Source organism: Cebus imitator, unplaced genomic scaffold (assembly GCF_001604975.1).
Source record: "Cebus imitator isolate Cc_AM_T3 unplaced genomic scaffold, Cebus_imitator-1.0 Scaffold84, whole genome shotgun sequence".
NCBI classification, from domain to species: domain Eukaryota; kingdom Metazoa; phylum Chordata; class Mammalia; order Primates; family Cebidae; genus Cebus; species Cebus imitator.
Genome location: NW_016107399.1, coordinates 7,025,028 through 7,047,252, shown reverse-complemented (window position 1 = coordinate 7,047,252; position 22,225 = coordinate 7,025,028). Strand labels below are relative to the sequence as shown.

Genomic DNA, 22,225 nt, shown 5'->3' with positions numbered 1-22,225 from the left:
GAAGCTGGTAACTTCACAGTAAACCTAATTGCCTCCATAGTTTTTCCTAATATCAGGAAATGACTTTCTGCAGACCTGTGTCACAAACTTAACACAGAGAGGATTGAAATTTCTGCTTGTTGGATAACTACACAGTTACACAACAAACAAGAGGGTATACATTTTCATGTGGAGACTAGTATTACAACTTAATCCTTTCGGCAATCAGAGATGGGCAATTATCCTAACCAACTTATGTTTCCAACTTAGAGCACTCTCTATTTTCAGGGCTTTATCCATAGTTAAATCTGTTAACCAAGCCTATGAAGAGAAGTTTTAAATACAGCAGGTATAAATCTCTGTAGGAAAAGGTTTGAGGAGTATAGGTACCATCTCAGAATTATAAGATGGTGGACAGAACTTCTTTTGTTAAATATTATTATCTTAACCCAAGAGAACTGTCAATAGACAGCTGAGTTTCTGGATTATAGGTGCTTCCCTCCTGTCTTAAGATTAGCCAGAATCATGCAAGGAATTGGAAGTTTCCTTGCTCTACCACTGCCCTTTGTGTATAAATTTCTTCATCTGTAATATGGGTGTAGAGAATGTTCTGGTAAGTTTACTGCTATTCATGAAAAGAGGGTGTAAGGTAAATATGAGAGCACTTGGAGAAGAATATCCTGTCCTACGAATACAAGGTAATTCCACCTGTATAAAATGGTGAAAATAGTTAACCAGGTAACCATGTAGACTTCATGCAGCAAGTAGATTAGCCTCATGGTTCTGTAACATGAACTTCTTTCCACGAATTGACTATTATCCCTAAAATAGCTTCAAAGTAAGTAATATTCTTATGTCTTAGTCAGTTTGGGCTGCCATAACAAAATATAAGAAATAGCGTGGCTTAACAACAAACATTTATTTCTCAATGTTTTTGGAGGCTGGAAGTCTGAGATCAGCTGCCAGCAGTGTTGGGTGAAGGCTTTTTTCCTCGTTTATGCACTGCTATCCTTTTGCTGTGTCCTTATGTGATATAGCAAGAAGGGTGACAAGATCTTATTTGTATTTGAGAAAGCTTACTCTTGCTGCTGCACACAAAATTGAATGTTAAGATGCAAGAATGGAATCAAGTAGGAGGCTCATAGAATAGTGGGTAAGAGTTAATGGTGGCTTTGACCTAGGTGGAGACTGTGGAGGGAGACAGAAGTGAGGACATTTGTCCTTACAGTTGCATAACTCTAAAAGATTCTATACATTACAGTTGGGACTACAGTGAAACACATGCACACATTTAACAAATTTGTGTATTAATTTTACTTCAGGACTGTAGATAAACTGTTACAAAATTCTAGCTATTAAAAGAGAGCATTGCACCAAGTTGTTTTGTGTTGAGAACCACTGACCTATAATATCTTTTTATTGCTTTTATTATTTTGAATGGACACATAATTTTACAATTTATGGCGTACAGTGCGATATTTTAATGTATGTATATCATGAATAGCGATCAAATCAGGGTAACGAGCATATCCATTACCTCAACTATTTATCATTTCTTTGTACATGGGTAAAGAAAATGTGGTGTATCCATTTATCTGTTGATGAACACTTAGCTTGATTCCATATCTTCGCCATTGTGAAGAGTACTGCAATCACCGTGGGAGTGCAAATGTCTTGTCATCACAATGATTTCCTTTCAATATGATGTATGTCAATATATATATACTCACATACACACATATGGCGGATATAGACAGAGAAGAAAGGAAGATCACATTTGTACCTAATGCTTTCTTCTTTCCTATTGCTACTTTCTTTATATTTTTATCTTTGAAGCTCAGATTTATCATAAATGTTGTATACAATTTAAAATATTGTCCTATTCCTAATTGTTTACGGTAGAAAGATACCATTCTGCTTTTAACATCTCCTTACCAGATGTGAAATACTCCCAAATATTCCAAATGAAGCAAAGCTTTTCTTGAAAACCTGTACCCTAAATGAAATCAAGTAACTAAAAATTGAACACAGCTCATACAAATTTTTAACTTCATGTTACAAATGTCAGTACAAAAAATAAATTGAAGATTAAATTGCTATAATCCAATTTCTAATATCCTTTTCCGTATGATGCAGTGGTTTGTTTTTTTCCTCCAGATCTCATGTTGAAAACTAATCCCCAATGTAATAGTATTGAAAGGTGAGGCCTTTAAGAGGTGATTGGGTTATGAGGGCTCTGCCTAAATAAATGGAAACATCATTTATGGATTAATGAATTAATGGATTATCACAAGAATGGGACTGGTGGACCTTTAAGAAGGATATATAGTCACATATACACATATGTTTGCTCCACTGACCTAAGTTGGAAGTGAAGGTATTATAAGAAATATGTAGTATAATAACTGGCGGAGCCTTTTGATGACTGATGATTCTGATAGATGATTTTATCTGCTCTATAATGTCAAAATTTAAAAATCATAATTATGAAAATTTTAATTATAAAATGTAATACATTATAAAATACTATTTTAGATTTATTCTGGTACCTCAGAAGTTTAATGTATTGTGGTAGAATATAATACTATAAGTCTTTAGAAGTTTTAGATTTTTGTCACAGTTTTGGCTGAATATTTAATTTTTTAAAAGATTTAACTAAAAGGTGTATTTGGTACTATACTCATTGTTACTGTTATTCTTTTGCCACTCCAAGTTGGAAAGTTTGTTTCCTTATTGAGAATATAAAGTAAATTTCTTTGTGTTAACTTTCAATATAGATCAGGTCTTTATGCTATATTTTTTGGCCAGGGAAGAGGAGGTCTTACCTGGAACATGTTGCACAAAACAAACAAAAAATAATATAATAGCCAAACTCCTCCTTGACCCTCCAAATGGCTTATAGAAGTAGCTGGAGAATATCGTATTATAATTATTCTGCTTAATTTGCTCTTTGTTTAGATTTAAAATACATCTTTCAAACATCATTTAAAGAGAAAAAGGAATCATGTCAAAATGTTTCAGGAAATGATTTAAATTAGACATAAAAAACATAGTTCTAATTTTGAAGTATTAGTGGAACCTAAGCAGAAATGATTAGTGCTCTCTTTAGATCATTACATGATTCTTAAAGTGGCTATTTCAAAGCCTAGAAATAACACTGTGTTACTGACAATGTCTACAGAATACTGGCAAAAGATGCGGAATAGGAAAGTAGGTGGTGTGAAAATTTTAATTTTTAAATAGCAAAGCCCCTGTCTGGGTATTGTCAGTAACTTTCAGAAGTCCTAGAAAAAATGGTGATTAGGTCAACACAAGGAAAACAGCAATTAACAGAATAGGAATTACAAAGAGCTTCAGCCAATGGAAAAAGAAGCAAGGCTTCTGAAGACTCCTGACAACTCGTGTCTGCATGGGTTTCAGTGACCGGCCCCACTGGGTTAGGATGGCATTTCTGGCTCCTGGCCACTTCCCTGGGCCCACCAGCCTAAACTGGTAGGGACTACAAGGGCCAAAATAAACTTCTATGGCCAACTTGGGATCTGTGAGAAACAGCCATGGGATATTGGGCTTTGCCCCAATGAAGGAGGCGAGTTCATCCATATATTCAATGTAATCTGTGCATATGGTATCGCTTTTGCCAAACCTAGAGTTGGGAAAGAAAACACCACTGTGGATACCCAAATTCTATATAGAAGCAACACCAAGAAAATGGCTCACAACCTTTTATCAGTGAGAATTAACATTAATCTCTTTAAAAAAATTTTCCCACACTGCATTGACATACGGCATCAATTTCTTGTGTAAGTAAGGAGACTATCACTTGTTTATCCTGTACTTTGTATTTTTAAAAAGAACTTTCGTATTGGTTTCATTTGGAAATGCCCCAACACTGCAAGGCAGATGAGGAAGACATTTTTTTATCCTTATTTATAACTGGATAGATTGTCTCTTGCTCAAATTATGCTTCTATAATAGTTCATGGCACTGAGCGAAATAGTGACAACTAGAAATGAAGCCCAGTTCTCCAGATTTATTCTCATTTATCTCAGTCATTTTCATTAGAGATATACCTTTAAACTATCATCTATGACTTAAAGGATTTATGGGCTAGAGAATGGAAATTCACATCCATGTGTTCCCAAACTCCTCTGATTTCAAATCCTTTCTGGGTTTTCTTTCTATGATATATTACAGGAAGCATGGAGGCCTAAAACTGTATAATGTAGATTCTCAATCCTACTGTTCACTCTGTGTCTTGCACTAAAAAGAACTTATACAATGTCAGGAGCAACGTAGGTCTTTAATATTTGTTGAATGGATGAATATAGCTTGTAGCTGTCATTCTAATGACTTCATTCAGGATCATTTAAGATTAAAACACTTCCAAGCATTCACAAAATCTGACTTTTCTATGGAAATCCTACACTCCTATTACAATAGGTACTCTTACCATTTGAGCTTTTTGTCCATTTTCTCTTTAACGTCATTCACCATGTCTTCCCTAGAAGGCAAAGTACAAGTTCCTGAAAAAGAAAAAGACATGGTGATAGTTAAATGAGTCTGGCATAAAACCAGCCTGCAATTTTCCCTTTTTAATAATAAGTTATGAATCACATTAATTGGTGATTATTTTCAGGCAGACATCAAATTCAGTTCTAGTCTTCTCAGAACTCATATTTGTCATAATAGTTAAAAATTACCAAAATAGCTTTGCTCTTAAACTGGTTATAATATGTTTAAAGTCCGTGTCATAGATATATTCTAATCTCTCAGTCATAATTTAAGAATGTTACCTTTAAAATTATGGCCAAACAGAGGTGAATTAGCATTACTTTTCAAGATTTAAGAAGAAAAAATTTCATAGAAATTAATCCTGCTTTGCCAGAAAATGGAATTTCCAGAAGATAAGATATAGAGTTTGGTGAAGGCCTAAGTCTTTCTATGGAAAGCTAATAGTCCTTGAATGTGACTGAGGATATGGACAAGTCACCAAGGACATAAGAGAGACATAGATCTGACTAGGGGCTGACCCAGGATCTCAGGTTTACATAAGTTTGCAGAGTTCTCTGAAACCTAGACCAAAACATGCTTTTGTGTTCAGAAGTACTTGAAATTTAGGATGATTCTTTAGTAATCCTGGGATCAACTTGAAAGAGAATAAAACTCAGCCCAGATATGATTGCTCAAGACCTACAATGACTTGCTTAATTTCCCATTTCTACACTTCTGACAGGGAGGGTCACTTGAACACTTCTGTATACATGACCTGGTCCCAGGTCTTAGAACTTGTTCTTTTGAGGGGAAGAGACTGAAAAGATAGAGACTGTTCATTATCCCACCAACTATGGCCATTGGGTTGCTTGTAACTAGCCCCTCTTGTGTTAGTACTCTGGTTTCCCAAACCTAGGTTGTATTCCTTGTCTCTCATTTCCCTTAAGAGAGCCTGTGCCTTGTACATCAATTTTCCCCATAAATTGCCTTGTTTCATTTCTTCAGAGCCCAACTTGACAACTCTTGTCCTCATAGAGAGTAAGGGTCCCACCCTTCCTTTAATGCCAGCCTCTCTGGGTCTGAACTCTTAAGTAGAACCCTGAGTGAAATTTCATGCCATTATCTTCCTGGCTACTTGGTCATATGATCTGCATCTTACCACAACCGTATTTCAGCCTGCTGCTGGGGGATGCTGCCTACCTTTCTTGCCCGACCCCAATCAAGTTTGTTGTTTCCTCAGTATTCTCATATATTACAGACTGATCATCTACCACAGTTAGTACTTTCTGCCTCTATTGATCCACTATTTGCTCTTATTTAACACACGTCACAGAAGAAAAAAATAGTAGTAGAAAAGCCATTGCCTTCTAGCAATCATATTTTCCATAACTGTGGTTTTTTGAAGTTGGCTGAATATTGGCTTATAAACATGTTTTCTTATGAAGTCTTCAAGCAATGTAATTCTACTGAGTTTTGCAGTCACAATTTTATAAAGTTGTCATTCACTCAGTCTTAAGTGCATGCAAGCTCTGGTGGTCTCAAGTCTAATGAATGATCTTAGATAATTATCAGCTGTAAGAAGTTATAAGTCACAAAATACCTCCTCTAATAATATCTTGTACTATTGTAAAATAATTCCAAACTGGTATACTTTAAATTACTTCCAAAATATAGCATCAAAGAATATATAAGTATAAATTCTCGAAACTGAAGGGGACCTTGTAATTCAGATTATTGTTTTCACAAAGATCCAAGGTTATGCTCACTGGCATTCATCTTCCCAATGCATGAGTCTCTTTATTGACTTACCCTTTATTACTTGTGCTGCCCAGCGGGCCTGGATGTCAGCCGTGGGAATGGCAGCCCCAAGGGACTGGACAAAGCCAATCACTGCTATGGTTGACTTTTCAAGTAGAGGAGGAAAGACGCCTTTAAATAAAACAATCTCATTGTTTCTGCTTTTGATGATAGACTCATCAAGGAAGGGGTAGGAAAAACTATATCCTGTTGCAAAGATTACACGGTCAATGCCTTCAAATATGGTTCCATCCTCAAAAATGGCTGAGGTCTCTGTGAATTCCTTCACATTAGGCTTTATGGACACAGTGCCACAGAGAATGCGAGCTGGAAGATCATCATTAAATACAGGCTCTTTCCTCAGGGCTCTGTATGGAAAACAGAGACAATTATTAGAAGTATAATATTTCCTTCTTGTTTTATTGGTCTATATACAAATTGATAAGGAAAAAATGACCCAAGACTTTTTTTTTCTGAGTCAGAGTGTCTCTAATATGGTTGAAGAACAAAACTGATGGGAGTCAGCATTGGGAAGTAAGAGAAGTTGCCATTTGCTAGCCCCATCTCTCTTTTCTGTGATCCTTCTCTTCCATGGAACTCTTTCCAAATCCCAGAATAAACACTTATACCCAGTTCCCTGTTAAAGCCTATTTCAAGAAAAACTCTGAAGTGAGGGTACCTTGGTGTTTACATTTTTTTAGTTGCTACTTATTCCATGGGAACTTTGATAAGATTAGATTTTTAAAATTCTTGGTGTCTCATATTTCTCATTTGGAATGTGAGTAACATTTGTACTACCTCAGAAGTTCCCTGAGTGATATAAAGAATTCTGCACAGTCTCTAGCATATGCATAGTGCTTGAAAACATTAACTGCTATTCTCAATTCAGTATACTCCAAGGTAGTCATCATAATGTGGTAAAGATCTAATAGGAGGAGGAAAGTCAAAGGTATGAAAGCTGCAGGTAGCCTCTTGAGGGATGAAGTATGAACCCTTTGCAGACAGAGGAACCAGTCAGGTGAGGGAGGGAGCACCCAGGAATTTAAATAAGGCCAGGGGGAGGGTGCCAGTTTGAGGCTTTGGCCACTGTGAGTCTGGAAACTACTTTTTTTTGACTACTTTTTATTCAGTAATATTTGTAGTGGGAGAAGATAAGTCTGAACCCATGGATGAATGTGAATAAAGCTAAAGGAAAGAGTGTTGTTCTTGTATGGTTGTGGGAGCTCTGAGAGAGTGCTACAGGCAGATTCCACTGGAGAACAAACTGAACTGGACAATGAGATTGGTTGGAATCTTACTTGGAAAAAGGCTTGACTCACTTGCACTTATTACCTGCCATTTATTTTAAACCTGTGGCTGTCAGGTTTTCACGTCCACCACCACACTGAAACTACTCTCGTCAGGGCCATCAGAATCAGGCTACCAGATCCAGTGGTCCACTCTCACGTTCCCCTTTATTTGACTTAGCGTTTAACACAGCTGATGGTTTCCTCGTTCTTGAAACACCGTGTTCATTTTGTTTCCAGATCATCACTCTCTCTCAATTCCTTTCCTACCTTACTGGCTATTCTTTCTCTGTCTCCCACAGACATCTCCTCTTCCTGACTTCTGGACAATGGCATACCTCAGGACTCAGCCCTCAGTCCTTTAGTTTCCTCCATTTACACACATTCTTCAAGAGATGTCATCTAGTTCCATTTCTCCAGGTACTACTATTTTCTCATGACTCCAAAATTTTAACTTATGGTTTGAGCATCTCTTCTGTCTTGTATTTCCCACTGCTGCTCAACATCCTTCTACCTGAATGTCTAATAGACATTCCAAGTTTAATATATCTAAAACTAAACTTCTGTTCCTCCTGTAGTTTTTCACATCTTAGTAAATGTCAGCGTCATCCTTTTTCAAATGTCTTAAAGATATTCTTACTCCTTCCTTGCTCTCTTGTCTTTTGTCCAGTCCACAGAAAATCCTGTTTGGGTCTACCTTCAAGCTATCCAGAAATCTGTTCAATTCTGATCACTCACTGCTAACAATCCTGGTCCAGACCAACATCCCCTCTGATTCAGATTTTTGACAGTAGCTTTTTAACTGGTCATTTCGCTTCCTTCCTTGCCCTACCCTTACAGTGAATGATGACCACAGCAGCTGGAACAATCTCTGCAATGCTAACTTAGGTCTTGTCATTCATTTGCTCAGATACCTGCTACAGTTTCCCATTGCTTTCAGCGTACAAGCCAGAGTTCTTACAATGATCTACGAGGCCCACACTATCTGACAATTTTTATGTCTCTGGTTTTATCCCCTGGCACTCTCCCTTCATTCCCTTTTCTCCAGAAAGAGAAGCCATTGTTGTTTGTTGGTCATGCCAGCCCTGCCCATGAAGAGACAATGCTCTGACTGTGTCCTCAGTCTGAAATACTCTTCCCCACAGATCCTGATGGCTCATTCCCTCAACTCCTTCAGAGGTTTTCTTAAATGTCTCCTTCTCCCTGAGACATACCCCGGAAATTGTCCTGACAGCGCTTGCCATTACCCTTGCCTGCTTTGTTTTCTTCTCTGCAGCACACATCACCATATGAGCTTCTGCTATTGTTTATTGTCTGTTTCCTACCACTTAGAATGTAGGTTCCATGAGGACAAGGATTTTTGCCTGTTTCGTTTGCTGCTATATCCACAGGGCTAAACACAGGACCTGGCATATAATAAATGTGTAATAAATGTTTGTCAAATTAATGAATTCACTTTGATATAAACAGCTCGTAACTTGAGTTTTTCACCCCGTGTCAAAGTCATTTCTTGTTATGTTACTGGCTTGGAGGATGTTATAGGAGAAGATGGGAAGGAGACTGAAGATGCAAGCAATTGGCATGTATGTGTTTAGTGAAAGGGGTCCATTAAGGGGTGGGTAATGAAATGAAAAGGGAAAGGTAGGACAGGAAAAGTTCTCCTGCTGTGCTTAACTTTGCCATTGAGTGAAAGGCAGTAGAGTAAGTGGTTAAGAGTGAGAGGCTCTGGAATCAGCAGATCTGGGTTTGTTTGGAATGCTGTTTCTACTTCCTGGCTGTAGGCCCTTGGTAAAGTTATTAGCTACACTGAAATCAGTTATATCTTCTCTAAAATGGAGATACTAATAGAGCTGTCTTCATCATTGTTATAAGGATAAAGTGAAATAATATATGTCAGAGCCTTAGCAGAGTCTTGCTAAAACTCTGACATGTATAAAATGCTTACAACAGGTTAACTTTGATTATTATTACTCCCAGAACTAATTCCTGAGGCATTATATAATTTTCCAGCTGTGTAAATAAGGAGGATTGCAAAATAGGAAATCACTCTTAATTTTTGCAGTTCTTTATCTTCTGATATATGAGATGTGATTGCTAATACTTTGATTTGTTTTGGAGTTACAGCACATTAAGGGTTGTTGACACTGAACTGAAGGTCAGGAGACATACCACATTTAACTCTGCATTACCCATTTAAAGGCATCAAGCCATAGTTTTCATGCTTGAATCTTGCATTCATCTCCTTCATGTACAACCAGTCAGAGATGACTGTCGGTAAATTGTTCTTGAGGAAGGTTCCAAATCGAGTGACAAGCACCATGTCCCAAGGATAACCATTGTCCCAGACCCGACTCATCACCCAGGAGCCACTTCTGGAGCTGATGATGACCTTAAAAACACCAGTTCAACCATGAAAGTAAAGATTGTTTCCACTGGATATTCTGATGAGCTCCCCAGATCCCTCTCGAGGAAAGGATCTGTTACCCCAGCTCCAGAAAGAGGTGTTAGAAAGCATCTCTCAGCTGTCAGTACTCTTTGACAATTGTTTTGGCTGAAGAGAGGGACCTTGCCCAATGACTTCTACTCTTTCTGAGTTTACTCCATCTAGTGACTGGTCAGTAGGGATGTATAAAGGCCCAGTCCCTCACCTCCAATTGGGGCAATGCCAAAGGACCATCCCAGCTTCAAAGTAAGGGAAATGGAAGCTTCCTTCCCTTTCTGCAGAAGTATTGATCCTGAGAGTGTTCCCAAAGAAACTTCTGAACTTTACATATACATCTTAGGGCCAGCCACCCTGTCATGCTGCTGTAGACAGATTTTCATATTTTAATCAAATCTCTGATATAGGTGACTAATAACTGAATTCTAGTCATATTTTTCCTAGTGTTTATTGCTGTCTACAAATAAGCAGGTATGATCTCAAAATAGGCATTTTAAAACAAAATGCTGGCTACTAGCTGGAAAAAAGGTGAGAAATTTGCAATCAGAAAACCATATGCCCAAACATCGGCTCTCCTATTTATTAATGATGTGATTTGAAAAAAATTCCTTTAACTTCCCTAATCTTGTTCCCTCATCCCTAGATGAAGAGAATCAGAATTTTCTTCATCAAATTTGTGTAAGGGTTAATTCAATGTGATAAACTGTGTTACATGGCTAATGTCACCTGGCAGACAGTATGTGCTCAGTAAATGTCACTTTACTTTCCTTCCCCTTCTGTTATGCTAATCTCTAATCATGTAGTTTTTAGGCTTTCTCTGTTTCTCTTTTTTAAAACCAATTTTTGTATACCATATCACTTTAAGGCATTTGTTATAAGAGGAACTAGACAAATAAGAGACTAAAGGAGGCCAGGCACAGTGGCTCATGCCTGTAATCCTAGCACTTTGCGAGGCCAAGGCAGGAGAATCATCTGAGGTCAGAGTTCTAGACAAGCCTGGCCAATATGGTGAAACCTCGTCTCTACTAAAAATACAAAAATTAGCTGGGCATGGTGGCAGGCGCCTGTAATCCCAGCTAATTGGGAGGCTGAGGCAAGAGAATCGCTTGAACCCGGGAGACGGAGGTTGCAGTGAGCCGAGATCATGCCATTGCCCTCCAGCCTGGGCAGCAGAGTGAGATTCTATCTCAAAAAAAANAAAAAAAAAAAAAAAAAAAAAAAAAAAAAAAAAAAAAAAAAAAAAAAAGACCAAGGGATCAATTAATTAAATGGAGAGCCTCTGAAATTGATCTTCCCTCTAATTTATCACATTTACAAATAATCACATATGCAAATACAAATCTCTTAAAACTATGAATTTATCATAAAATTCCTAAACCCAGGAAGCTGAAATAGTGATTTACCTTTATTTATGGAGAAATCTAATTTTTTTTATCCTGTCACTCAAGTCCTTGAAATATGCAATAAATCTAATCCCAATCTTTCTTTCCTGTAACTCAATCCTAAAACTACTGTTCCCTGGTTTCAGAAGCTTTGGCCTTCAGTTCCGTAGCACTTCATGACTCAAACGCTAATTTTCTCGATGACTTTCAAGAAGGCAATTGACATTTCTGGTCCTTATTTGTCCTTTCTGTAGTAAAACTACCTTCTTCCCACAAGCAGAGGAGCTCATTTACATGAAAGTATTTGAGTACCATAATGCATCATACAGATTGTTGGCATTAAGAACCCCCATTCAGGCAACATGAACCTATAGTCTATGATAGTCAAATATGCAGTGCTCATTTTCTTGTCTTCATGCCTTTGCTCACAGCATTTCCATTTCCAATTCTAAGAACAGCCTCTGTCACCTCTTCAGTCACATGGTTTATATTCATTGTTCAGGGACTGGTTCCGTTCTACCTCCTTTGTGAAGCATCCAGTTCTGTAATCACAGCATTTAGTGCCTGAATCACTTGTTTATCCTTTATTCTAGCGGCAGCTCTTGTTCCAGAGCAGGAATCATGCCGGTTATGTTTACCACTTTCTTCAGCACCCAAGTCAGTGCCGGGCACATAGTAGGCTCTCAGTAAGTAGTCATGGAATAAATGTATGCATGCATGCATAAATGAATGAATAAATGAGCCACACTATATTGCTTAAATCTCGTTCAAAAGCTTTACCTTTATAACAAGCGCTTTATAACAAGTAGGTTCTATTTTTTATCTGTTTTACCATTGAGAAACCTGACTCAGAGAGACTGAAGGACTTGCCGGAGTTGCAGAGTCATAGCCTTAACCCTAAATCTGTGCTAGTTTTAAAGAAATTGATCAGACACATTAGGCACCAAATGTCTTGAAGAAGGAGATTGTTGAATGACAGTATCACTCCTTGCTGATGTTCTGCCTTTGTCTATCAAACGATTTAAAACCTCACTTGTTACTTGGGGAAGTTCAGATATGTGAAATTCCTCTTAGTCTTTACATCAGATACCCTCCCCTAACTCCCCTACATTTCATATCACACCTTTCAAATGATAATAACTCTTCTGTCTCTTATAAGAGAGCCCCTGAGTACTCAGGTATAGTACCTGTTCTGCTGTGTGGCTGAGTTCTGTGGCAATATCACAGCCCGAATTCCCCAGGCCAACCACCAAAACACGCTTTCCTTTGAATACACCTGGTTCTTTGTAGTCCCTGCTGTGGAAGCATTTGCCTTTAAAGTGTTCCAGTCCTGAGAGAAAAGTAAGAAACATATGACTCAGTTTCATTTCCATTTAAAAAAAAAAAAAAAAAAGACTTTAACAGAAGGGACCTTGTGAGTAGATGCAGTCACAATAATGTGCTTTTTTAACACTCCAAGTGTATTCGATATAACAGAAGTATATTTTAATTTAATCTGCTTAGAAAAAGAAGACATTATCGAGATGTTCATTTTTGTCAGATATGTAGACAGAAGCTTACATTTTGGCCTTACCTGGAAAGGACTCTTTTGGTAGGTTGGGGTATACATGATGTCCGGAACAAACCATCACAGCATCAAAGACAGTCGATTCTTTTTGCCCATCCCTTTCAGTGGTAACATCCCATTGGCCAGTCATTGCAAAATCAGGACGTTTATTTACGTTGGATACAAATGTCTAAGAGAAATACAGAAAGAAACCCTTCTTTTCTATGCTAGCAAATGGATTTGGCAGAAACAGTATGGAAAAAAAGAGAAGTGGGTTAGGAAAAATATTTAACTCATTATTAAGGTACATATTACAAATTTAAAATTCCCTCAGAATAGGTCAAAATGCTAAGTGGTACCTGTATATTTGTCCATGCATGATTTATTGTGCATGACCAGTATTTTCTGGAGTACAAGAGTGACACCACTTGAAGATATGGCAGTGAATTCAATTACAGTTTACAAGAGGTGTACATCATGTGTACTAGAAAATCTGATGACCAGTAATGTTCTGAATCACATTCCCATATGTTCCAGTTCAGTACATCTGTCTTTGATGTACTGAACTTTATTACTTACTATTTCACACATATTGGAGAATATACACACACAATCACATATATGTAACATTTTTGTTGTGAAATATAATAAAATTAGCACTTATGAACACATAAGACCTAATACATCATTTGTTTAGAATAACTCTGGGACTACATCAAAGATACATATCTATATTTTAAATTGGCCAGTACATCAAAGATACATCTATCTTTGATGTACTGGCCAATTTAAAATTCCCTCAGAATAAATCAAAATGCTAAATGGTATCTACCTATTTGTACTGATATACTCTATCTTTGAGGTACTGAACTAGAACATATGGGATACATTATTAAATTTGTTAAATTAAAATTAAAATTCTTCAAATTTCTAACAAACTCCTAGGTGATGTTGATGTCATTTGGATTATATATTGAGTAGCTTTGACTAGGTTATCAACAAATATTTGTTCAGAGCTAAATGGATGCCTATTGGTATGCTCCCTGTTTTAAAAAAAATCTTTCAATTCTTCTGATTATATTGGAAAAAGACTCTCTATTTGGTATTAATTATTCTGGAAAACTTTATTATGTACTATTTCATACATATTGGAGAATACACACACACACACACACACACACACACACAGACTCATATATGTAACATTTTTGTTGGTTATGAAATAAAGTAAGCACTTATGAACCCATAAGACCCAATACATCATTCATTTAGAATAACTCTGGGACTATTCAGTAAATTAGTTTTGTTATTGTAAATGGCAATTTTTTTTTGGGTATGGTTTCTGCTTTCTGCTGGTTCACAGAAATGCAATTTATTTTTACATATTGATCTTATATACCACCACCTTGCCTAATTTTTTTGTATTGCTATTCTAATAATTTATATATTCTGTTGGATTAACTACATAGACAATCATATCATCTTCAATAACTGTGTTTGACTTTGAGTTGTCATTCCTTTTATTTTTCTTATTGCACTGTTTCTTAAATTTCTTAAGATTATTAAAAAAAAATAGTATTTAGGAATTCTTATCTTGTTCTGGAACTTTAAAGTTAATGCTTCTAACTTTTCATTGTTTAGCACAGCACTGACCGATACCAATATAATATGAGCAACATATGCAATCAAAACATTTCTAATAGTCACGTTAAAAAGTGGAAAAAAATGTATTATTTAACTCAATCTATCTGATATGTTAGCATTTCAAAATGTAATTAAAATAAAATTTATTAAGGTATTTTACATTCTTTTTCTCATAGTAAGACTTGAAAATTCAGTACATATTTTATACTTACAGCACATCTCAGTTTTGTGGCTAGTGGCTACTATATTGAACAGTGCAGATTTAAGATAATGATTGTGTGGCTGGGAGCAGTGGCTCACACCTGTAATCCCAGCTGGGGAGGCCAAGGTGGGCAGATCAAGAGGTCAAGAGATCAAGTCCATCCTGACCAACCTGGTGAAACCCCATCTCTACTAAAAATACAAAAATTAGCTGGGCGTGGTGGCACACACCTGTAGTCCCAGCTACTTGGGAGGCTGAGGCAGGAGAATTGCTTGAACCTGGGAAACAGAGGTTGCAGTGAGCTGAGAACACAACACTGCATACCAGCATGGGCAACAGACTGAGACTCTGTCTCAAAATAATAATAATAATAATAATAATAATAGTAATGTTTGTGTATGTTTTGCTGGCTCAGGATAATTCCCCTCTAAGTTTGGTGAGAGTTTTCCTTTTTTTTCTTTCAAGCACAAGTAGGTGTTAAATTTTGGTTAATTTAACTGAATTTTAAATTCTGAATTTGTTAAACAAACATGGTTTTCTGCCTCTAACAGGTTTTTGTAGCAAAACATATATTTGTATTACTTAGTATTAAAATACCCTTGCATACCTAGGCCAAACTCAGCTCAATCAAGGCAGTAAATCTCTTTTAATACTCTATTGGATTCATTTTTGAAGGATTTTTGCATTGATTTTCATGAAGGATATTGGCCTGTAATTTTCCCATTTCATGTTATCTTGTCTGCTTTTGATGCAGGCTGGAGTGCAGTGGTGTGATCTCAGCTCACTGAAACATCTACCTCCTGAGCTCAAGCAATCCTCCCACCTCAACCTCCTGAGTAGGGAACATAGGCATGTGCCACCACATCCAGCTAATTTTTGTATTTTTTGTAGAGATGAGGTTTCTCTATGTCACCTTGGCTAGTTTCCAACTCCTGTACTCAAGCAATCTGCCTGCCTTGTCCTCCCAAAGTGCTGGGATTATAAGCATGGACCATTGCACTTGGCCACTATTGTTTATTTTATTAGTGTTTTCAGATAACTTTTGATTTTGTACATATGCTTAATTTTATATTTTATAAATTTTATATCCCCTTCATTCTATGTTCTTTGAGTTTATTCTGGTTTTCTTTTACTAATTTTTTAAACTTTTTTACCTTATTTTTTAAACTTTTGTTTCTGATATAAACATTTACATTTATAATTTTCATGAAAATAGAGCTTCCTATGTTTTCCACAAGTATTGTTACATAGACTAAATTAACATTCAGTTATAGATGTTTTTAAAATCCCATTGAAATCTTCTTTGACCTATATGTTATTTGGGGGAAAAAAAGAGTTTTTAATTTCCAAATTCATGGGTATTTTGCATTTATTTCTTTGGTACTGATTTCTGAATTGGGGGTGATTTGGTCTAAGAATTGTATATGGTCAAATTTTGTGAATTTTCCATGTATTCTTGAGAAGAAGGTAATTCTCTAAACCTAGAGTTAGAGAGGTCACAGTTAAAAACACTGACAAATTAGAAAGGGATACTGAAAGGAACAAATGAGAATCCAGTAGTAGACATATACTTCCTCAGCATTATGACAAAAGCTAATTTGTTAATAACATCTTACCTTAAATTGTATGTACTTTAGGAGGTTCTTTTCTTTGGCAAATGCAATGATATATTCCTGGATCTTGCTGTTGTGCATGAAGTTGGGGAAGTCATCAGGATATGGAAAGTCTGGGAAACACATCATCTCTTTGGAAGAGTTGGTAAAGACTGATTTGTAAATGCTAGCCCTGCCCTCCTCTGCATGGTCCTGTGAATGTACAGTGTCAAATGGAAGAGAATTGGTAAATGAGTATACTGATCATGGTCAGAGCTAGTTCCAAGTAATTACAGTCATCCCTTGGTATCTATGTAGGGTTCCAGGACCTCTGTGGTTACCCAAATCTGAGATTGCTCAAATCTATTATATAAAATAATGTAGTATTTTTATATAACCTATATACATATACTTTAAATAATCTCTAGGTTACTTATAATACCTAATAAAATGTAAATGCTAAATGAATAGCTGTTGTAGTATATTGTTTTTAAATAGTTTTTAATTTTTTTTGAATATTGTTTATCAATGGTTGGTTGAATCTATGGATGCAGAACTTGCAAAAACAGATAGCCAACTGTAGACTTATTTGAGTCATCCTTTATCCACAGAAAATTCAGTAAGACACACATAAATTAAGTTCACTTAAACAATTGATGCTAATCATGGAAACTTATTAAGGGAATTTCAGACATGGAAGAATACCTTTCTTAATATCTTTTAAGAAAAGATATCAGTCTTTTCCGAGGGAAACAAATTTTAAATTTCATTATGTCTTTGAGACATATGTAACTAGAATCATTTAATTTCCTTGAACCATTAAATATAGTGATGGAGAATTTTCAAAATTCAACCTTGCATAATTTCAATGTGTCAGATCATAAGCATAAGCATCTAATGGTCAATTTATAAAAGCAAAAAGTAACAGGAGGTTGCAACTATTGATCAAATTTGTAAATGTAAGCATTTTAAAACTTAATATTTAAAAAATTAACCTTAGAATTTCTACAGTGTATAAAATAAGCTTAACTATTTTGAATCTAACACAGAATTTATGGACATCACATGCCTTTCGAGTACTTATTTAAATAACAGAGTTTTAGCTTTCAGCAATGTAAAAATATCTGAATTTGCTTTAACTCAAAGAAACTATAGAACTATACTAATAGAGCCTTAGAAAAAATGTTAAGTGAAGATGAATAAAGAAAAAGAACATTGAAGAAAGAATGATCAACAATGAGAAGATTAGGACATTGTGTTGTAGTTCTTTACCTTAGCCACACACTGAAATAAACTGGGGAGCTTTAAAAAAACACTGAGAGGTCCCACTCTCAGAGAATTTGATTTAATTGACAAGTTTTAAAAGCTCTTCAGGTAATTCTAAGGTGCAGTTAAGTTTGGCAGTCACAACATAGAGTTCAATAAATAGAAATTAATGACCAACAAGCTACAGTTACTGTGGAAGAGCTTACTATAGGACACATTTGTTACAGCTGTGAGCTCTGCAAAGCAAGCTATTGAATAAATAAAAGGCATTACATTAAAAGTATTGGTAGGAGCATGATTAGGAAGAGGTGGAGCCTTGGTTTAGCTCTGTTAAAGCACCAAGGTAGTTTAATCTGAAGTTTCATGATCAAAGATCAGACTGTAGGTCTCTATGTGTAGTTGCTAGTTCTGGTAGAAAGTACTGAGCACTAGACATTTCTAATTAGAGCTCATCTAATTCAAAGTTGTCATGGTCCCCAGAACATGAATTTTTAGTTTAATATTGAAATATTACAATCATGTCAAAAGCTGATGTGGCTGCAGCTTCATTATTGACAAATAATTAATTGGCAGATTAGTTGCCATATTTATTTCAGAAAGCAGTGTGTTCTTTGATATAGGACATGAGTTTTCTGCCACTCACATGGTTTGTTCACCCTGCTATGTGCGTGTGGGATGGGGAGGTGAGAGAATTTGTAGCTTTCTGAGTTGGGTAAGTTTAAAGAGATGATAATCAGCATAAAAAGAGAAGAAACATTAAAGAAAAAAAATTGATATATAGTCTAGAAAAACAGAGGAAGTTAAAAAAGGGTGATATGCCCAGAAAAAAAAACCTCTATTCATAAAACTTCATGCAAAAATTTATACAATTTACTGATTTATTGTTTGGGAAGTTCTTGAAAAAGGAGAACATTTTACCCAGATCCATGGCCTAATCGTGAATGTGACCTGTGATTAGGCTGCAGATCTGGGTGAAATGACCTCCTTCTGTGACCAATGAAAGTGAAGGAAATATATCATTGTGGCTCTAGATCAAGGTTGGAAGTCAGGACTATAAGGGCATAGGAGAGTGCTGTAGTAAACAGCTCCAGAAGTTTCAATGGTATGTACCCTTAGTGTTAACTAAGTTTTAGCTAATGTTTGGATCTCTCTGAAATTTAAAAAGACTTAAGATAATGTAAAATGCTGATGTTAGAAACCAAAGGTAATGCAAATACAAAATTAACACAATCTTACAACAATCTCATAATGTGAATACTAGGCCTATTACTGCAGACTTCTAGTAATCTGAGAAACATGGATGTTTACTCCATCATTTGCAATCTATAAGCCCCCTCATAGTAGTATAATAATTAGAAAATACAAAAAAACTAAAGGTATTAGTTTCTTGTGGCTGCTGTAATAAATTACCACAAACTTGATGGCTTAAAATAATAGGATTGATTCACAGTTGTAGAAGTCAGCAGTCAGAAATCACTATCAGTGGGCTGAAAACAAGGTGTGACAGAACTATGTTCATTTTCAGAGGCTCCAGGAGACAATCTATTTCTTGTCTCTTTTGACTTCTGGTGGATGCTGGTATTCCTTATTTTTTTTCAGTGGCAAGAGCCCACTTGTATGCCTTTACTCATGGCTCCTTTGACCATCTTCAAAGATAGAGTATAGCATCTTCAAATTTCTTTCTGTTGAGATCATCATATCACCTTCTGTCTTCTGCCTCTTTGTGTTAAATCTCCCTCTGCCTCTCTCTTTTAAGGATGCATTCATTATAGCATAAGGGGCTCACCCACATAATACAGAAAAATATGTCCATCTTGAGATTTTTAACTTAATTATATTTGCAAATACCCTTTTCTCTTATAAGTAAGATAACATTTTCAGGTTCCAGGAATATGCAATATCTTTGAGGTGGGGCATTGTTCAATTGTTCAGCCTATTACAGACCAACCTCTGGTTCCCAAAAATTCACATCTATCCCATCTGCAAAATACATTAACCCAATCCCAACATCCTCCAAGTCACAACCCATAGCAGCATGAAATCAAGTTTCAACTCACATTTATATATTTTCAATTCAGAAGTCCCAAACCTCATCATTATCTAAATTATCTAAATCCGGTATGAATGTGACTCTCGGTATGGACCAGGATGAGGCAAAATTCCTATCTCTGAATCAGTGAAACTAGAAAACAAGTTATCTTCTTTCAAAATATAGTGGTGGGACAAGCATGGGCAACCCTTATAGACATTCCCATTTACCAGGGAGAAAAAAGGAGGAAAGAAAGTAATCACTAATCCTGAGCAATTTTGAAATCCAGCAAGACAAATTCCATTAGGCTTGAGGGCTGGTAAATAATCCTCTGTGGCTCAATCCTCTGCCTTCAGGGCCTGAGTCTCTATCCTCTGAGCTATCTTTTCTTATTCTTGAAGGGTAGTACATGTTGCAGTTCAGTTTTATTTTAAAGTCTTCCTCGAGCAGTAAGGCAGATTAGCTGTCTTTGGCTGTGTTCCTCTCAATAGCCATATCAGCAGTGTGTTCTATCTTCAGCAACATCTTGCAAAGTAAGTTTGAGTATAAGGCTTTGGTTATGATCACTACATATAAGATGTGGCCAGCCCAATAGGCCACTTGGTGAAATGGCAACCAGCAATTTACAAAGGGGTTAAGAATAGGATGGAGAGAAAGGCTTGAATTGGGATCCTTTCTCCACCATTATCAGCTGTGTATTTTTTTTCTTTTCTTTTTAAGGTTCAAATTCATTTGTAAAAGGAAAAAAAAAACCTAGCTTACAGGATTATTATACAGATGTAATTAAATAGAAAAAGTAATATGTCATACAGACAATGCTTGATAAAATAGCTCTAAGTTTGCTTGACAACAAAGAAACAAAAATAATAACAACCAAACAGTCCTAAGAATCATCAATGTGTTAATCTGAAGCCCTGTCAACATATTCCAGTAACATGTAGTAGGCTCCATAACACTGTGTAAGGTGCTGGGTGGTTTCAAGAGTTTTTTTTTTGCAGTCTGCAAAGTATCTGTATTAGTAAGAATGATATCTCATGTCTTTATAATATTTAAAGAGCTGTTACATTATTTCATTCAACACTCACAACCTTTTCATTGAGGTAAATAATATACTGATTTTGCATTTGAGGAGGAGATAGTGGCTTAAAAGGGTTATTGATCTTCTTAAATTTGCATATATATTAATATGTTTATCAGAAGAAGAAAAATAAGACTTAGACAATAAGACTAGAGGACCTTACTGATTGAATGGAGCACATAGGGAAGCCCCATTCCTGCTGTTGTTTGGCAACACATGAAGTGATTTAATGAGTGATACGTGCATATCTGCTAATAGAATTCTTATTATAAATGCACAGGGACAAAGGGGCATTGAACAACTTCAAAGTAATTCTCAATTATGTAGTTTCACAAGACCAAAGTCAGCACCTGAAACTTTAAAATCCATGGGCCCAATCACTTTAGTAACCTCACCAAATGGATGGGAAAAGCCAACAACAATAAAAAACTTATCTAGAAACCCATTTAACCAAAGAGGTGAAAGATCTCTATAGGGAAAACCACAAAACGTGAATAAAAGAAATTGTAGCTGACAAAAACAAATGGCAAAACATGTCATACTCATGGATTGGAAGGATCAATATCATTAAAATAACCATACACCCAACAGACTTAATGCAATTCCTAACAAAATGTAATTTTTTACAGAATTAGAACAATTCTAAATATATATATATAAAAAGCCCAAATAACCTAACCAATTCTAAGCAAAAAGAACAAAGCTGGAGGCATCACTTTACCTGACTTCAAATTATATTTCAAGGTTATAGTAACTAAAACAGCATGGTACTAATATAAAAATAGACACATAGATCTGTGTAACAGATTAGAGAACTCAGAAGAAAAGCCTCATATCTACAGCCAACTAACTGATCTTTGGGAAAGTTGACGACAACATTCACTGGAGAAAGCATACCCTATTCTGTAAATTGTGCTTGGAAAATTAGATAGCCATATGCAAAATAAAAGTAGACCCCTATCTCTCACCATAAACAAATTAACTCAAGATAGGTTAAAGATTTAAATGTTAGACTTGAAACTATAAAAATTCTAAAAAAAAAAAAAAGAGGTAAAACTCTTTTACCTAGGTTATGACTAAGAATTTATGACTAAGGCCTCAAAAGCAAATGTAATAAAAACAAAAATAGACAATCTAAAAAGCTTTTTCACAGGAAAAAAAATAACAGAGTGAAAAGACTGTCTTCCAAATGGGAGAAAATATTTGCAAACTATGCATCCAACAAAGAACAAATATCCAGAATTTCCAAGGAAGTCAAGCAAACCAATCTTAAAAAAACACAGATAACACTATTAAAAAGTGAGAAAGGTACATAAATAAGCATTTTTTAAAAGACATACCAATGGCCAATAAAAATATGGGAAAATGTTTAACATTATGAATCATCAGAAAAATGCAAATTAAAACCACAATAAACACCCATCAGAATGGCTGTTATTAAAAAGTCAAAAAGCCTGGGCATGGTGGCTCATGCCTAGAATCCCAACACTTTG

General features: G+C 35.9%; 1 protein-coding gene across 2 annotated transcripts in view; it reads right to left on the bottom strand.

Annotated features, from left to right (window-relative positions):
- Positions 1-2,902: 2,902 nt before the first annotated feature.
- FMO3 (flavin containing dimethylaniline monoxygenase 3) overlaps positions 2,903-22,225 on the bottom strand; it is a 23,120-nt gene continuing 3,797 nt past the window's right edge. For both annotated transcript variants that reach the window (XM_037740515.1, XM_017534148.2), the window contains exons 3-9: positions 16,384-16,572; positions 12,949-13,111; positions 12,563-12,705; positions 9,743-9,942; positions 6,280-6,635; positions 4,430-4,502; positions 2,903-3,622 (exon numbers count right to left, since the gene is read on the bottom strand). In XM_037740515.1, the coding sequence (XP_037596443.1) occupies positions 3,280-3,622; positions 4,430-4,502; positions 6,280-6,635; positions 9,743-9,942; positions 12,563-12,705; positions 12,949-13,111; positions 16,384-16,572 (1,467 nt within the window). In that variant the 3' untranslated portion in view covers positions 2,903-3,279. The remainder of the gene's footprint in view (positions 3,623-4,429; positions 4,503-6,279; positions 6,636-9,742; positions 9,943-12,562; positions 12,706-12,948; positions 13,112-16,383; positions 16,573-22,225) is intronic.